The 18,253-nt window shown below is 31.6% G+C and overlaps 1 protein-coding gene across 1 annotated transcript in view; it reads right to left on the bottom strand.

The window, feature by feature from the left end:
• LOC118189079 (vesicle-fusing ATPase 1-like) overlaps positions 1-18,253 on the bottom strand; it is a 103,495-nt gene that overhangs the window by 57,614 nt on the left and 27,628 nt on the right. Inside the window, exons 7-11 of the mRNA XM_035359625.2 lie at positions 11,844-11,896; positions 6,626-6,714; positions 6,155-6,297; positions 5,617-5,816; positions 1,657-1,731 (exon numbers count right to left, since the gene is read on the bottom strand). Coding sequence (XP_035215516.1) covers positions 1,657-1,731; positions 5,617-5,816; positions 6,155-6,297; positions 6,626-6,714; positions 11,844-11,896 — 560 coding nt within the window. The remainder of the gene's footprint in view (positions 1-1,656; positions 1,732-5,616; positions 5,817-6,154; positions 6,298-6,625; positions 6,715-11,843; positions 11,897-18,253) is intronic.

The raw sequence follows: 18,253 nt of genomic DNA on the forward strand, positions 1-18,253 counted from the left end.
CACCACGAAGGCACAGCAAGAAGGTGAGAGAAATATCTTATAGTATAAAACAGAATTATGTCTGAATACATTCTCTTTTCTTTGACAGCTCTATCATTGCAACGAAGGAAACTTCTGATTATACACATCCCCTTCCTGAAAAGTTGCTAAACAGAGGTGACTAATTTTTTTGTCAAGATAAGAAGTGAAAGACAACAGCTATTTTCAAAAATGGTGGCCCATTAAGCATTACATAAAACAGCAACCATTTAACAAAACTAAAAACACAATAAACAACCATAATAAAATGCTTCTCTTTTATTCCAACTGTTCACTTCACATACACAAGCGATTTGTAACTGCACAAACTGACACTGCATACTTTGTCATTCTTCCCCCTGTATTTAGCAATCTTTTTTTTTTTTTTTTTTGCTTAAAAACATCAGGGAATTGTAAAATTCTGCATCTTGTACAAATTTTGATCATTTAAAAAGTACATCGTGGAATTCAAATTTTTGTATTTACCAGTGTTGGGCAAAACTCTAATTTTTGAAGAAATAAATGCAGTGCTTTCTTTTTCATCAACTCACAAACTCCACAGTCTCATTATGATGCAAGGAAAAAAATAAACTCGAATGCAACAAAAACAAGCACCAATTAGAAAAATGACCTTTGAATTTGAAGGCAGAAATCAGCTCTTGCTACTATGTATGCACATACTTAGATTGCCATATAAATACATTTTGTTGCATTCTGAATACTTTTCAGGTTTTGCCTTAAACTATATTATACCTAAATGATACAGAATGCAAATTCCGCCTCAATTTTAACTTTTTCTAAAAGCATAAATTTAAAACACTGCTTAAGACTGTCAATTGTTTTTTTTTTTTTTTTTTTTTTTTTTTTTTTAGGACTTCAGAATTGCCCATTACAAAGTAGTGCTTTTTTAAGGCAGGTTCCACACAGGCTATTTTTTCATAGGCCACCCTGTAGTTTCAACAATTTATAATAATAAATAAACAAATGTCTAATAAAAGGTGTGATGAAATTTGAAGAGGTTAGCATATGCAGTTATAAAGACTTTCTCTTAATTGCACAGAGATTACTTTCACAGCCTTATTTCATTCAATCTTTGATTGATGCCACAAACTGAGGAAGACAGTGATAATTTAATATTAAAATTAAATGGAGCAACACTACATACATATATTGATGAGAGAGATTATTTTGAAGAAACTCTTCCTCAAATGTGAACAGGATGGGCAGCTAACATCAAGTCCTACCCTGCAGCATATATTTTTTAGAGGGGGATACACAAAAGATAATGCTTTATTATTTTTATTTATGGTTTAATGGAGTTGAAACAATATATCACGTCTGCTATTTCTGCATCTTTTTAAAGATGTACACATGCAACAACAAACTTAAAAACTTAATAAAATATAACATATCAAGTAGTGCTCTTTTTTTTATAAATTATTTAAACTGTATAATTTTTCTATTAAAAAAAACTGTATAAATTGCTATCTTTTTTACAAGAAAGCCCCATGCACTTATTTGTTGGAATTCGCTTACAAAACTAAAGTTTACCATAAAAAATTTTCTAATTTTTTAATGAAAGTGGTTTCTTTAATATTAGTACTTTAAAAACTATCAAACAACATATAAAAAACTTACCACAGATCCTCTGGCTTTGCAAATAGCATCTATCTCATCAAATATAATTATATGTAATCCACTGTTAGGACCTAACTATAATTAAAAGAAATATGAAAATCAGAATTTTTTAATTCATTTATTCATGAAGAATGAATAAGAAGTCATTTATTCATTTATTTCATAAATACATAAATTTTCTTGAATTTAGCAGAGAGTACTCTTGTTATTTATATTTTATAGTGGCAGCAAACGTCTAGCACTGGCCTTGAAAGCAACATGACTTATGCTATAGCAAATTCAGAAGAAAAATAATACAAGTTAGTATTGCTAGAGTTTAGAAAGAAATATAGAATTAAAATAATTTTTAAAATGTAGTTACTTTATAACAATAAAATATGATCATGTAATCATGCACCTACTTTATGTGTTTTTAAGCAATATGTTTATAATAATTTATAATTTTTAATTAATTAGTTTTAGATTTTTAACATGATGAGTAAGAAAAGAGGATTCAAATTCAATCCTGATCGAAGAAGTGAATTTCTTTTTATTAAAAAAAGCCAAAAGCTATTACATGGTAAAATGCGAGAAATGTAATGGTGAATTTTCTATTTTGCACGGTGGGAAGAATGATATTTCAAAACATTTGAAGACACAGAAACATAAAAGATATTTAAATACTGCTGCATCTTCTTCCAAAATACAGGAAATTTTTCAGAAAACAACTTATGGAGATGAAGGAAAAAAATTAGTATTAGCAGAAGGACTATGTCTTTTCATACTATTAATCACAATTATTCCTTTAGATCTATAAATTGTACACCACAAGTTGTCAAAAATTTATTCAACAAAATATTTCCCCGAGCTAGAACAAAATCCGAGGCAATTTCGCATAATGTTTGTGCTTCCCCCATATGCATTTTCAGAATTAAACAAAGCTGCCTAATCAGTATAGTGGTTAGTGTCGCTGATTTCTGTGCTGAAAGGCCCAGATTCGAATCCTGCAGAAAGTATGCATGTTAGTAAATGTATCATGTCCTTGCAGCACAGGGACACTCTAAATATGCAGCAAGCCAAAAGTCCTCTCAAAAGGTTGGTGGTAGGGGAAGAAGATTGGTAGAATCCCTGTGGTGCTCTTCATCAAAATTGTGGGCGGAAATAAATTGCACTGTCACCTGTAAAGTGCTCAAGGCTGTTACCAAACCACAGGCATAATCTTACACTCCTTGCCATGAGAAAATTTGTGGGTTTGGGCTGACTATACATAAGACAAACTGAGCATTAGTCAACAGCAGAATTAAACAAAAATCTAGAAAAAATTTATTTTATATCCATATATTCAGACGCATCTAATCATAAGGATACAAAATTATTTCCAACCATTATTAGATTTTTTGATTCAAAAACTGGAATAAAAATTATAATTTCAAATTTTGTTTCCTTGCCCAGCGACATTTCCGAAATAATTTTCAGTTCTATTATTAATATTTTGGAAAAAACAATTTAAAACATAAAATGATTGCATATTGTAACATGAATGCAAATTTTGGTGGAAAAGTGAGAAGAGGTACAAATAATATTTTTTATAAATTAAACAAAAACCTTAATCAAAACATATTGGTGTTTGTTGTGCAGCGCACATAATACATAACACCATTCAAACAGCTGCTTATTTGTTGCTAGTAGATGAGGAAAATATTATTATTAAAATATATTCTTATTTTTATATATGCACTGTAGGCATTGAAATGCTTAAAGAATTTTGTGAAACTTGCAGAAGTCGAAGATCAGAAAATACATGGATACAGTAAAATGCATTGGTTAACTCTTTTGCCAACTGTCAAAAGAATTTTGAAAATATACGATCCATTGAAATCCTACTTTCTGTCACAGGATCAATGTCTTAGAATTTTAGAAGAGTTTTTTGAAAAAGAATCTTAAAAAATTTAGTTAGAGTTTGTACACAATCGAGCAGTCCTGTTTCAAATTGTTATAAAACTTACTGAAGGTGACACAGTATCGGTAATAGAAGTAGTAAATGAAGTTAATAAATTAAAATTTCAGTCTTAAGAGTGGTTAGAAAATAATTTTCTTCCATTTACTACATATACTAGTATAAGCCAGTTAGAAGAACAAGGTGCAATAAATCATGCAGATATCATGAATCATGTTAAAGAGTTCTATAGTAACTGCATGGATTATTTAGAAGAGTGGACGACACATTAACAGTAATATTAAACATTTTAATTGGGTTACATTAAAACAAGAACTTAATTGGAATGAAACCATTCGATGATATTACTCAAAATTTCCCATATAGTAATATTTCTGAAAATGATCTTTTTAATGAGGCATCATTATTAAAAAATAGTCAAAAGTTGTTAATTCGGACACCCATAATTCGGAATGATCTATAATCCAGACCTCAAAGCTAAAATCTTTCTGCACATGCGCCATAGGCATTTATGCGTGCGCGCAAGACCTTTACGGCTGCGCATATGCGTCTGCGCAAGTGCAGAATACGTTTTCGCGTTCGCATGTGCGTTTAATGTATAAAGAACGGTATAAGCTAAAATTATCTAATTATCTATTTCAGTTAATGTTGATGATTACACTGTTCCTTAATCTTCGAAATGGATCCGGCTTATTATTTTTTGCAGAGTGTAAGAGCAATTTTATAAAAGTAAGCTTGAACTTTCGATTACGTCAAATAGAGTTTCCGATGCTGGAGCTCTCAAAGGATCTACAAAACGAAAGTATCTTTCGATGTCCATCCAACAAAAAGTGGAATTGCTACAAAAAATGGATAAAGGCATATCCTTTGTTTATCTAACCGTTCCGAAATCTGTTTATCAATTTCACGCTGTTCTGCATGCGGGGGCAAGGGGGGGGAGGATGTCGCAGCACGAAATGAACTGGAAGTTGATCTGTCAGCACTATCGTTATCTTCAGGGCAGATGTTTTTATTTTATTCGGCTTATAATTCCTTACTAAATGTAGTAGTATTTCATCTCAATGTACTCCGTCTTTGATATGATTTAAATCAAATTCCTCGTCATTATAAATATCACGAATACAAATCAAATAGTTTTCTGGTTGCAATTTTCCAATTTCGGCTATGTGTAATGTATGCTTTACGCATGCACGCTTTGAAAGAAATGTTTAATAAAGTAAACAAATAAATATTAAGCTTATTTTTTTGTAAATTTTGATACCCTTTAGATCATAATTGCTCATTATTTTATAAATTACGGTTTCATATTTTTAATTTTATAATTTCTGCATGCCATCTTACCAGATTTAAACTAATGATCTATAATCCGGGATCGCCGAAGTCCCGATGAGTTTGGATTAAAGACTTTTGACTGTATATTGATAAAGAAAAGCTTAATTCTTGGGCATCAGCAAAAATACAAATACAGAAAACAAATGGTTAAAAATATTCCATCATTTTGAAACATTCCATGTTCCATACAATAATGCAGTAACAACTGCGAATTGCGGAATACAAGCCGTCTTTACCAGGAACCATTGCTGTGACAGAATGTGTTTATTCTACAGTAAATAAACATATAAGAAAAATCACAATTAAGTGTTAAGACTTTGAAAGTCAATTAATGTATGCAATATAATTTTAACACACTCTTGTGAAATATTTCATGACCTCTAAAATAACTACAGCAATCTACTAAAAAAAAAAAAAAAATTCACTAAAATGAGAAATCTGCCAAAGAATAAAATGACCTGATTTTTTTTAATGTATTATATTTGTAAATTGTACTAATGTTGAAATTAAAAAAATATATATATTACAATACTATTTTTGCATTCTATAAAAATTTTTGTTGCTCCATATAGACCAAATTTTTAATCAAGAACCCTCCCAGTCAATGGTGTCCCGCTTCACCAATGTTAAAATCTGGTCATCTTACTTAAAAGCGAATAATTTTTGTTTTTAAACAACATATATTCACATACTCGTTTTTCTTCTTCTTCTGCATCAGCAAACAATCTTCGGATATTTGCTTCTGATTCTCCCACATATTTATCCAGAATCTGAGGCCCATTTACTATCTTAGGTTCTCTTGCATTTAACATCTGTCCAATTTGACGGGCCATTAATGTTTTCCCAGTACCAGGTGGACCATGAAGCAGTATACCTCTAACATGCATCAGACCTAAAAAAAAATAAAAATAAAAATAAAAATAAAAAATAAAAAGAAGAAGAAGAAGTATCTTATGGTATCCAAAAAGATATTTCACTTACTTCTACTGATATAATATAATTCCATATAACAGATCTAACATTATACATATAGGATGAAATACATCAAATGCTTTTGAATATTAAAAAATAAATTTTTACAATAATAATAAAAAAATAAAATTGAAGAATTCAGTTTTAACTGAAAATTTATTAACATACATTTTAAAATAAACTCAAGTCTTCATATAAAATTTCAGTTAATTATCCTAGAAAAATTTAATTTTAACTAAATTTAAATAAAAAGAATACCAAGTTGTTGAACTAGTTCTGGAGGGAAAACTCTGGATGCAAATGCTCTTCTAAAAATAGCATTAAATTCTTTGTCCAAACCGCCAATTCCCATCTTTTGAAAATCCCAATCAGGATTAATTATCGACTGTCTGGCCGTCTTTCTAAATAGAATAGCCAAATTAACCTACAAAAAAAGCTTCTTTACATAGTTACAAATACAAAACGAAACTATATCAGCATATTTTTAGTCACATTACCTAACATACTTGCAATTTTAAACACATTAATATGCTTATTATTTCAAATTACAAATTCTGAAAAAGATAACTTTTAAAAAAAACTGCAGTTTTTTTATGCAATTCTTGATAAATTCCTGTATGGAAAAACAGACAGCGTGTAATTTACTTAATTGAAGAAAGTAATATTGGTTTTAAATAATAATTTTAAATTGATTTCAGAAAGCAAAGAAAGCAGCCAAGATATACTTACCCTTTTGCTTGTCCAACTAAATTAACAGCTGAGCCTTCCACTTTTTCAAATATAATGATGGCATCTGGCAGCAGTAAACCAACACGAGTCTAAATAAATTAATTATATTGAAAAAAATGCATAATATTATACCAACATTAAGTTTATAAGATTTATAACTGAACGGAATAAAATTTTAGTGGCCATTTTCAAAAATTTTTCTTAAATTGCTAGATGCTGATCATTCTTCAAAATAGTAAAGGGAAATGAAATAAAATAGTATGCTATCATATTAACAAAAAAATTACATTCTCCTCTGGAGATAAATTTTCTTTTTAGGCAGAAAGTTATCTTCTAAGTATTCTCTGATAATGTACATTTATGCAAATATTTCTGTGTTCAGCAAGAACTTGAGATAAAATGCTAAGATGTAATAATCAGAAACATGAAAAATATTTTAAGAATCATTTAAAAATTCTCGCGGATAAAGTTCCGGAGTACACAAGCAAATTATTAATTCTCTTATGGGGATAGTTAGTAATGTGATTGGGAATAATTTTAGATTGATACCATAGTAAAGTGTGACAAGGTACTGTTTTCACCGACAAGAGAAACATTTTATTTACTTAGCAGGAAGCACTAAAAAAATATATATATGTATATATAGAGAGAGAGAGATCTGACAAAAATAATTTCCTTTAAAATCATACTGAAATCTTATTTATAGTTTCAGTACATAGGGAAAAGTCAGAGCACAACAAATTTGAGAATACAAACTCGATATTACTTATTCACTGAGCAATTTTGGAATATTAGTCCCAAATCAGTTTTTAACTATATTCTAATCGAGATACAGATTCAATACAAATATCACCTGCATCATGCATTTTAAAAACAAAGTAGCAGATGATTAATACAAACTAAAAAAAATATTTAGACATAATTTCTTTTTATTATATAGCGTGTGCCGCAACAAGTATTTGCATTGTGTCCCGGCATTCCTTGGAAAAAACTGAGCTCAATTGCAGCTGCGTAGGTAACCTGTACAGTCTGTTCTGTGTCTTTAAAATGTTCAATATTGTTGAATCGCTCGCCACATGCAAGGTACGGACAGTTATAAGTTTTTTGTCGGCAAGAAACATGTCTGCAGCAGACATTCACCAGCAGATTTGTGAAGTTTATGGAGCTACTCCCACGAAGGCAAAGTGTGTAGGTGGGTTGGAGACTTCAAAGCTGGCTGCGACAACATCCATGATGAGCCCTGCCCCGGTCGCCCATCTGGGATCACAGACGATATGGTGGTTTCAGTTGAAGTGAAAATTCTTGAGAACAGATGCTTCACCCTAAGCATTCTTTCAAATGAATTTCCTGAATTGTCCAAGTCAGTGCTGTACAAGATTGTTTCTGATAAGTTAAGATTTAAGAAACTGTGCTTCCGTTGGGTCCCTAAACTCCTAACGGAAGACCACAAAAACAAATGATTCGAGTATTTGCTAAATTGTTTGATTTGTTATAGCGAAGAAGGTGATGCCATGTTGAGTCAGATCGTAATGGGAGACGAAACGTCGGTTTCATATGTCACACCCAAATGGAAATGACAGAGCATGGAGTGAAGACACACAAACTTTCTCCTGTAAGGGTCAAGGCCAAACACACTCTGTCCCAGCCAAAGATCATGGTGTCCATGTTTTGAGATCTGTTGGTCGATTTCATGCAACGCGGCAGCCTACTGCCAAACCCTGCGAAAGCTACGCAGAACGATTCAAAACAAAAGACGCGGTATGCTGATAGAGGGAATTTTGCTACTCCATGAAAATAAAAGGCCTCACACTGCAGCACAGACCCAAGCTTTATTGGACTCTTTTGGCTGGGAAGTTTTGGACCCCCCCTACAGCCCAGACCTTATGCCATTTTCATCTTTTCCGCTATCTCAAATATCATATCGGCGGCAACCACTACAACAATGACAAAGACATGAAAACGGACATGACCTCTATGTTATCAGAAGTTTCTACGAAGAGGTTATACAAAATTTAGTTCTAAAGTATGATGAGTGTTTATACAAACTTGGCAACTATGATGAAAAGTAAAAAAAAAAAAATTATTACTTTTTTTTTTTCTAAACAGTCCTTACTTAAAAACATCCCTCATATATGTTTTATTAAACATATCAGAATAATCATTAAATCTAACTTTGCTAACAGATTAAGCAGTACCAGAACTTTCAACTGGTGCTAAAGTAACTAACTGTGATCAAAGTGCTGAAGAACTGGGCTCTTCCTCTGTATTGACCTCTTTTCTTAACGCACTCATTGCATATCCTGCACAGCCTGATTTTTAAATCGAAATCCTGATTTTAATTGAAATCCTGATTATCGATTATCCTGATTTTTAAATCGATTGATTTAAAATGTCTGACAGAGGTGCAAAATTAAAATATTTCACCAGCTCCTGTTTCATTTCCTTGTCTTGGCAATCCCAGAGCAACTTTCACTATGGAAATAGTTGCAACTGTTTTCCCTTATTTTGAATTTTTTTGGATGACCTTAAGTTACAAATAATAAATAGTACAAGAGACCAACAGAACAGTATATGAATAAGGTAGTTTCTAAAAAAAGATCAAGGTGGAAAAAATGGACTTTCTTTTCTGTTTTGTTTCTTCAAAGAATTGTAAAAAAGTCAAAACAAGAACATTATTGGTCCAAACATCATATAATGCAAACACAAATTTTTCAACAAATAATTCAGAAAAAAATATATTTATTTTGCTGATGAAGTTTTTTCATTTTATAGTGGCATATGGGTTGGTATATTGATCAAGGATCTCGTCTCGATATCTCATACTGGTCAAAAATCCCCCATAGAACACATGAAGATCAGTGTGAACAATGACAGAGATCCTAGCCCAAACTATTATTCTACCATCTCTATAACTGTGTCTTTCAACAAGGTGGGATTGGTTGTACCTGGTGCATTGTTCCTTCCAGATCAGTTGACGACCTGAATCACTCTCCAGCGTTAACCTGAACTCATGTGTGAAGAGAACAAATGCCTATTGTTGAGTGGTCCAGGAGAAGAGTTCTTTTGCACAACATAAACGGGCACCTCTGTATCCTCAGGTCAAGGAAATACAAACAACCAGTTGTCTTGCATACAGACCTGTATTATGCAGGCATCTGCACATGGTTGTAGCCGAGATTCTTGCTCCTGTTACCACTAAATGATCTACCATGAGCTGAGGAACTGTAATGTTGCTCCTCCTTCGGACCGAAATATTTAAATAACAGTCTCCCACAGGTGTTGTAACTTTTGGTCTGCCTGGAACATGTCTTCTAGGCACAGAATTTTCAGATTTAAACTAATTCCATAGTCTGTGGACCACACTACGAGAGACATTGACACATCTAGCAGCATCAGCTTGTGACAACAACATTTTCATTCATTCGATCTCCTCCCCTATCAATAAATCCAGCATTGGACTTCTACTGGACACTCATAGACTCTACTGGCTATTGTGAACAAAATTGCTAATAGGAATTAAAAATCAACACGTGAACAAAATTAATTTTTTTTTTTTTTTTTTTAATTTTTTCCTCCAACTCCTATATAAGCATTCATTTCTATAAAACAGAAGCGGTAGCTATTGTTTTTGTATATATTTTCTTAAACTGTAGAGACATTAGGTATTTTTTTGGAAGCAGGAGAGATGAAAAATAATTCGCCTTCTCCGGGAATCGAACCCTGGACCTCTGAAATACGCATCCATTGTGCAGACCATCACACCACGAAGGCTCGCTAAGAAGGTGGGAGAAAAACCTTACATACTCCCCCTTTTAAAGGGTGACTGGGATTTTTAGGGGACCTATTGCCAAATCCTGGGCGTGGAGAATCCTCATCCACGAATCTTTTAGTTCGGGTGCCATTGTAGAGACATTAGGTACTTTTTTTGGAAGCAGGAGAGATGAAAAATAAGCAATGCCTTCGCCAGGAATCAAACTGCGGGCCTCTGGGATATGTGACCAGCATGCAGACCACCCCACTATGAAGGCTCGCTAAGAAGTAGGGAGAAATACCTTATAAAACTTCATTACTATTATGCATATAAATGGTTAATTTAAATGTTACTGACATTTTTGTAATGGTGAGCTATGAAAAACATGCTGCTCCTTAACTTTTCTAAGGCAATGTATATAAGCTAATATTTAACATAATTATAGAGCAAATTTGTGAATAAAATCAACTTAATAAAGTAATCAACTTATCAAGTAATCAGCATTAAAATAAAACATTTTCTGAAACATTTATATTTTTCACTTATAATAGTTTCACAGATTTTTAAAGAAGATAAGCAACATTTTTTAAAAATACTCACTGAAAAGCACTATTAAAATCACACATACAAATTATGACATGATTCTAAAATATTAAGATAATTATATATTAAAGCTATATTAAGCTATAAAACAGCTTTGTTGTATCTTGTTGCTACAAAACATGTATGTTTTATAGCAATAACATACAACAAAGTATTTGTGTCTTTTCAATTAGAATATTTTTTAGACATTTTAGCTAATTTATATTAATTTCCTACTTTTTAACATCTTTTCTAAGCTTACGTATTTTAATAAACAAAGCAATGTTTCCACTAGACGTTGCTCCATGTCCTACATATTTGTCAAAGAATTGCCCCTCCCCTCCAAAAAAACCCCTCCAAAATACGAATTTAAGCTAAAAATCGCAGTTGTAAAAAACAGACAGAAATGTCAGTTGAGTAAAATTAAGGACCATTTGCCGATTTTGGTTGAAATTAAGGACTTTTTTTAGAAGCAAACTTTAAAAAAAAAAAAAAAAAAAAAAAGAAGGACATTCCAGAATTATTTATAAGACCTGAATACTTAATTATCAAATCATTCATACGGAGGGCATTATAATACATCCAAATTATCAAAAAGCTACCACTGCAAAAACAGCTATACTGATTCTATTATAAATATGTTTCTAGATCCCCCCAAAATATGGTCATAGACTGAATTGGAACCCTACTTCTTTGGTTAAATAATGACACTTTTATTTAGCAATTTTCTTAAATTCTTTACAATTATAAAAGATAAAATCATTTTGTATCTTACTAATGATCACTGACAGTTTGTTCAATTAGCAGAAAGGTCTATTATTGTTGAATAGTCATACTTTAAAGTGTTACACACCAGTTTTTAGTAGAACACTCAAAATAACTTACCGTTCTTTTCCCACTAGGTTTGTTATTTCCAGTTACTTGCTCAATATTTGCAGCTTGAAGAGAAAAAAATAAAATTTCTAAATTCACTTAAAACCTTAGTCACTTTCACAGTAATAAATAATAAATTGATATCTACATTTTGTACAGGTTTAAAAAACTATTTAATGTTATGTAAAAGAGGAAAAATAAATTTAAATTATGTAATATAATGTAATGACTATTTAATTAGTTTTTATAATCTTTCATATTCTTTAATTTTTATTCACTTTAACATTCCTCAAATAGTAATAAGCATTTTTAATTTGTAGAATATGGAAACAAGAACAGATATTCTGTTTTCAGATGAGAACATAATGGACACTTTTGGATTATTTATATTTCCTTTTCTGAAATGCCCCCAAATGACAGCAATTAATTCTTCGCTATGCTAAAACACAAAAGACAACAGCTATTTAAAAAAATGGTGGCACAACTAAAAATGACATAAATCAGCACTCAATTAACAAAATTAAAAGTGTAAGAAACACTCATAATAAAACAACCTTTTTATTTTAATGCTGTTTTCCCCATATACAGTGATCTATTTATTTTAACTTCAAAAAACATCTTGAACTGCAGAAACTTGGCATTGCACATTACTGTCTATCTCATGTACACAATGATTTAGTTTTGCTTTAAAAAAATCAAAATGAGAGAATTGTACAAATTTTGATCTATAAAATTTAACTGCATAACTTCACAGAATGTGAATTTTTGCATTTGCTACCGTTGGGCAAAATGTCATATTTTTGAAGATATGTTTTCATCAGCTGGTAAACTACACAGTCCCATTACAATTTCTTACAAGAGGGTGGGGAGAAATATTTAAATGCAATAAAAACAAAGACTTATTTGAATAATGGGCAACGAATTTTATGGAAATCAACTTTCATCTATTGTACTAGAAAGTGCATGCCTGAGCTGCCACATATACAAATACATTTTGGCGACGTCACAGGCTGCCTATTTTGGCATTTATTATTTCCTCATGTATACTTTTTAGGGGGTTGCAGATAATCAGAAAGTAACACAAAATTTATCAAGTTATTAAAAATGCTTAAATTCTAATATCATGGTAAATATCATGCAACCATGCAATGCAGTTATTTGTCTTATTCTGAATGCTTATAAGCTCATAACACCTAACCCCTGTAATTTTTTTAATTAACCAAGAACTTTACAAGCAAGTTGGTTAAAAGATCTTTATTTATTACAAACTCTGATGCTTCAATGTCAATGAATGGCCTAAAATGCAAAGTAAATTATATTTGGTCCAAATACCTATATACTTCATATCACTATACTGTTTTTAACATACTATTGACTATTCCCTTTTTAAAATTCCATTTTAATTAATCCATAATTTTTGAAGGCTTAAAATGCCCGTTTCTTGGACTTTGGATGATTTTTTTTTATTGGAGGGAGAGGAAGAAAAAAGGATTATAAAACATTATAGCTTAGAGGTTGATGTAATACAATCATTACAGCTTGATTCAGGGGCCAACAGCTTGAATCTTATACGTCTAAGCAGTAATCAAATGCCAAATGCAGCAACTAAGTAGTACATATAAATCGTTAAAAGGCAGCCTTTAACTTTCATTGAGTTCCATCATTTCACCAGAATGAAATAAAAGTGGCAAAATTGCACCACTGTCATTTTTTATTTAAATTGAATGCCCTTAATAATGTTAATGGACATAATGAAAATCTAAGTAGGAAAACTTAAGAGGGGACTTTTACTACACAAAATATTCTTCCTATGTTTAACTCTCTTAAACTACTATTATACTATCACATTCATTGACTATATTTATATCAACTCTGAATAATGCAAATACCTCTTACCCAGATACACAAATGATAGAAAATGCATATTCTTTGAAACCACAGATTGAAATCTTAAATGCAGAGAACACTCAAAACTTAAAACACATATGAGGTACATTGTTCAGCTACAATGTCAAGCAAATTGACTGTGATAGCAATTTTAAATAAGCAAATTGATATACAGTCAAAAGTCGTTAATCCGGACTCATCGGGACTTCGGCGATTCCGGATTATCGATTTTTCTGGATTATAGATCATCAGTTTAAATTTCATCAGATGGCATGCAGAAATTCTAAAATTAAAAATATGAAACCCTAATTTATGAAATAAAAAACAATTATGATCTAAAGGGTATCAAAATTTACACACACACACACACACACACAAAAAAGCTTAATATTTAGTTGTTTACCTTATTAAACATTTCTTTCAATGTAAGTTGTTTAAGTTGCTTCGTTTTATGTGATAATACTTTCTCTTTAATTCTATAAACAGACATAATTTCTTGTTCAGTTACAAAGTTCCACTGTTCAAGTCCCGTTAATTGCTGTGCCGAGAATACCGACTAATTTGTCAATCGAAATTTTTTCATTTTCACTAACCTCTCTGTCACATTCTCCATGTCTTTATCCATTTTTTGCAGCAATTCCACTTTTTGTTTGTTGGACATCAAAACATACTTTTGTTTTGTAGATCCTTTGGAAGTTCCAGCATCGGAAATTCTATTTGATGTAATCGAAAGTTCAAGTTTACTTTTATAAAATTGCTCTTACAGTCTGCAAAAAATAATAAGCGGGATCTAATTCGAAGATTAAGGAACAACGCAATCATTAACATTAACTGAAATAGATAATTAGATAATTTTAGCTTACACCGTCTGTTATACATTAAACGCGCAGGCGAAAACGTATTCTGCACTAGCGCACACGCATATGCGCAGTAGTCAAGGTCTTACGCGTACGCGTAAAACGCCTGTGCCAGCGCGGCACATGCGCAGAAAGTTTTTAGCTTTGAGGTCCGGATTATAGATCATTCCGGATTATGGGTGTCTGAATTAACGACTTTTGACTGTACTTCAAAGCCCTCTGAGTCCTAGAATAACATGATTAATGTTGAGCATTTCATAAAGACTAACTGTAAAAATTTATAACCTTATACTGGACTTTTCCTGAAGTCTTGGCTAATGCCTAACTCCTGATAAGCTACATAGTTCATTGACTAGTTTTTGCCCTCACAAACTATGAACATATGTAACTACAAGAATAAATGAAATGACATTTGATCAATTAACACTGTTAATGCACTAACGCTGCAGCGAATTATACAACTATAAGTTTGCTCCACTCTAAATTTACAACTATGTTACCTGCTTCTCAAATACAGGATTGGATTATTTAATTATGGCAAAGCACACGAAGGCTATCTGCCTAAAGGGAGGGATGCCTTTGTGGAGGACTTTCTAAGGGAAACTGGCTCGTATACATGTTACCAAAGGGGAAAACCACAAAAACGCACACGCAGCCAGCCCGTTCGTGGGATTTGAACCTCAGACTGAACTACCAGTGTTCAGCATCTTTACCGTTCGGCAGCTGGTGGGCGCTTCTCAAATATGACAAAACCAAATCTGGAGGTTTAAAGAGACACCTAACAAAATCTCTTCAAGCAAATATACAAATGTTTTACAAATTACCTGAATGGATACTCAATATTTGAAAGGAAGCTGAAAAAGCACTGTATACATTCTGTTAAATCGAGCTAGTAAGTGCCCACTCACTAACAGTGAGGATCTCTTGTTTTGAAGCAATATCATATGAAATTAAAAATTCATCCATATTTCACTTTTTTGTGTATGACTTGCATATCATCTCTCATTTGAATGAAATGGTGCAGGCAAGAGAAGATAGGGCAGCCTGACACTTAAACCTTAACTATTAATAAAACTTATTGAGAAAAAAAGGCAAGAAAGAAAAAAAGCTATTTTCTAAATTAATGCTCCTATGCTTAGCTATGAATCCTTAAAAAAGCAAAAAGTTCCTTTATGAATTACCAAGATGCTACACACATACCAGATTGTTTGCTTTATTAAACATTTCTTGCAATGTAAAATGTTTTCTCTCCCCTTTTTTGAGTGTGCTAATACTTTTTTTTTTTTTAAAATTCTATAGATAGACACAAATTCTTGTGCAGTTACAAAGTTCCACTGTTCAAATCCTGTAAAATTGCTGCATTAAGAATTCCCAATAAATTATGTGAAATCCTTTTGTTTTCAACAACTCTATTGCTTTGCTTACTATCGATATTGATATCTTCTGGATTTAAAACCATACTACAGATTTCACCATCCATTAGATGACTGATGACTGTGGCATATTTATTACAATTAAAAACTTTTGTTATGTTATATCACCTTCATTTATTACCACTTAATTTACTGTTAACATTGTTCTCTTATATCTTTATTTATTACCCTTTTCCTACAAATTCTATTACTTGGAAAATTTTGCTTCTGTTTGTGATGCCTGAAAAACCTTCAAATTTGTGGTTGTCACCATACAGGTTAGCTAGTCTGCTATACACTATTGGTGACTAAAGATGTGTTGTTCTGCTAAAATTAATCTTGCACGCTGATGAGGTCTAGTCCTAATTAAAATAGCTCAGTTATTTATTGTACTTATGACTATTTCCTGTATATGCTTAAGGCTTATCTGAGTACCATATAAATAAATTCACATATATACACTGAAGCCTTACCTAGGGTTAGCACTAAATGTTTTGCAGCGTCTTCATTCTTAGTGGGTCCAAAATTCTGCTGCCATGTGCCTCTCTAAATTCTAGAAATTTTTGCATTATATGGCCTTGTCTAAATTCTAATGATTTTGCCATTCTTTAACTTTAATGCTCGGTGCTTCTCTAAATTCTTAAAAATTTTGTCTCCCCTAAATTCTGTTGCACAGTGTGGCCACACCAGCTCTGGCATGGGTCCTGGGCTTCATTAAATAACAAATAATTTATTCTTAATTCAAATAGCATTAAATATAATCTCATGCCTATGAATATCATTTACAACACCTATTTTTTGCATATGAAAAGAGATTTCTGTCAAATTTCTTCTTGTCAACACACTCAACACTTTGCAGTGGAATTAGCTGAAATCTGTATCATCACCAAGTGTAATGTCAACATAAAAGGTTAGCATGCTCTTCAGTAGTCAATTGCTAATATATCTTAAAAAAATTAGACGTAGCTGCATGAGTCATTTTCTCAAGCTACAGTGTGTTGGTAATCATACGGGGACAAAAGCAAAAAATAATAATTAATGATTCACCAGGTTGACATCGGTGGGAAAATGAAATTAAGAATCAGGACTCTCCACTTGTTTTATTATGAAAAAACATTAAATATACAAGTGTAAAGCATAAAAGAAATTCCTAAATAATAATATGTTTGAAAAGATTTTAAAGGTCATCCGAAAGGCTTTGTTAAGGTTTTTTACACCCTCGCTGACTCGCAGTCTACCAGTCTGCAGTTGCCCTCATTCCTGTTAATAAAATTTTTTTTGCTCCTTTTAACTTTATTTATAAACAATTTTATTAATTATATTCACACTTATGGCATTTATAATTCAACAGCAAAAACAGATAAGTTTTGAAAGCAGCACAGCAATATAGATTAGAATTCCTGATGCAGTGTTAAGTGTTGGTACACATTTTAAAAATTATTTTCAAGTCTTTTCTCAGTTTATCAGATCAACACACAGTTTTCTTAGTAAAATGGCACACAATTTTTTTTTCTTTCTGATCTCAGTTTATCAGATCAACACGCAGTTTTCTTAGTAAAATGGCACACAATTTTTTTTTTCTTTCTGATTATTAACACTTTGTATGTTAACTTTATTAAATATCATGTACTTCGCACTTATCCGACAAAAATTCAATTTAACAGCAAAATAAAAAATATTTAAATATGGCATAGCGACAGACAATCTTGCATGCTGGAGATAAAAAACTGAGGATTTATCATTTTAATTAACTCTAATTCAAACAGTATACTGTATGCCATTTCTTTAAATTTAAGAGGTATTTACATTTGCTTGTTCAATTCGTTTTTTTTTACTGCTTTTGAGAATTATTTTTCTAGATCATTTTTGAGTTCTCTGTTTTACGGTATTATCTATACCAATGCACATTAATCAACCAATGTCTATTAATTAATAAAAAAGTAATAACTTTTTCCTAAAAATCATCTAATAAAATTTTAGCAAAATGACCATTTGGCTCTACTTCCAGACTATCAACAGACTCAGACTTACACTGTTTCTAAAAAATTCTACTTTTCTTAAGGAAGATTTGCCAATACTTTAAAAACTTTTTCTCACGTCCCGTTTGTATGATCTATAATATTTCCTTTTGATGTTATGACCATTTTCAGAAATACTTTTATATTTGCTACTCAGATTTCCTCCTCCTTTTATTGCTTGCATTAATTTTTAGCATGTATTGTCCTCTTGTATATGACTTTGTAGCAAACTTAAAGAATGTTTAGGA

Source organism: Stegodyphus dumicola, chromosome 3, assembly GCF_044657685.1.
Source record: "Stegodyphus dumicola isolate Sdum_Otavi_A_Nest chromosome 3, ASM4465768v1".
Taxonomy (NCBI): Eukaryota; Metazoa; Arthropoda; class Arachnida; order Araneae; family Eresidae; genus Stegodyphus; species Stegodyphus dumicola.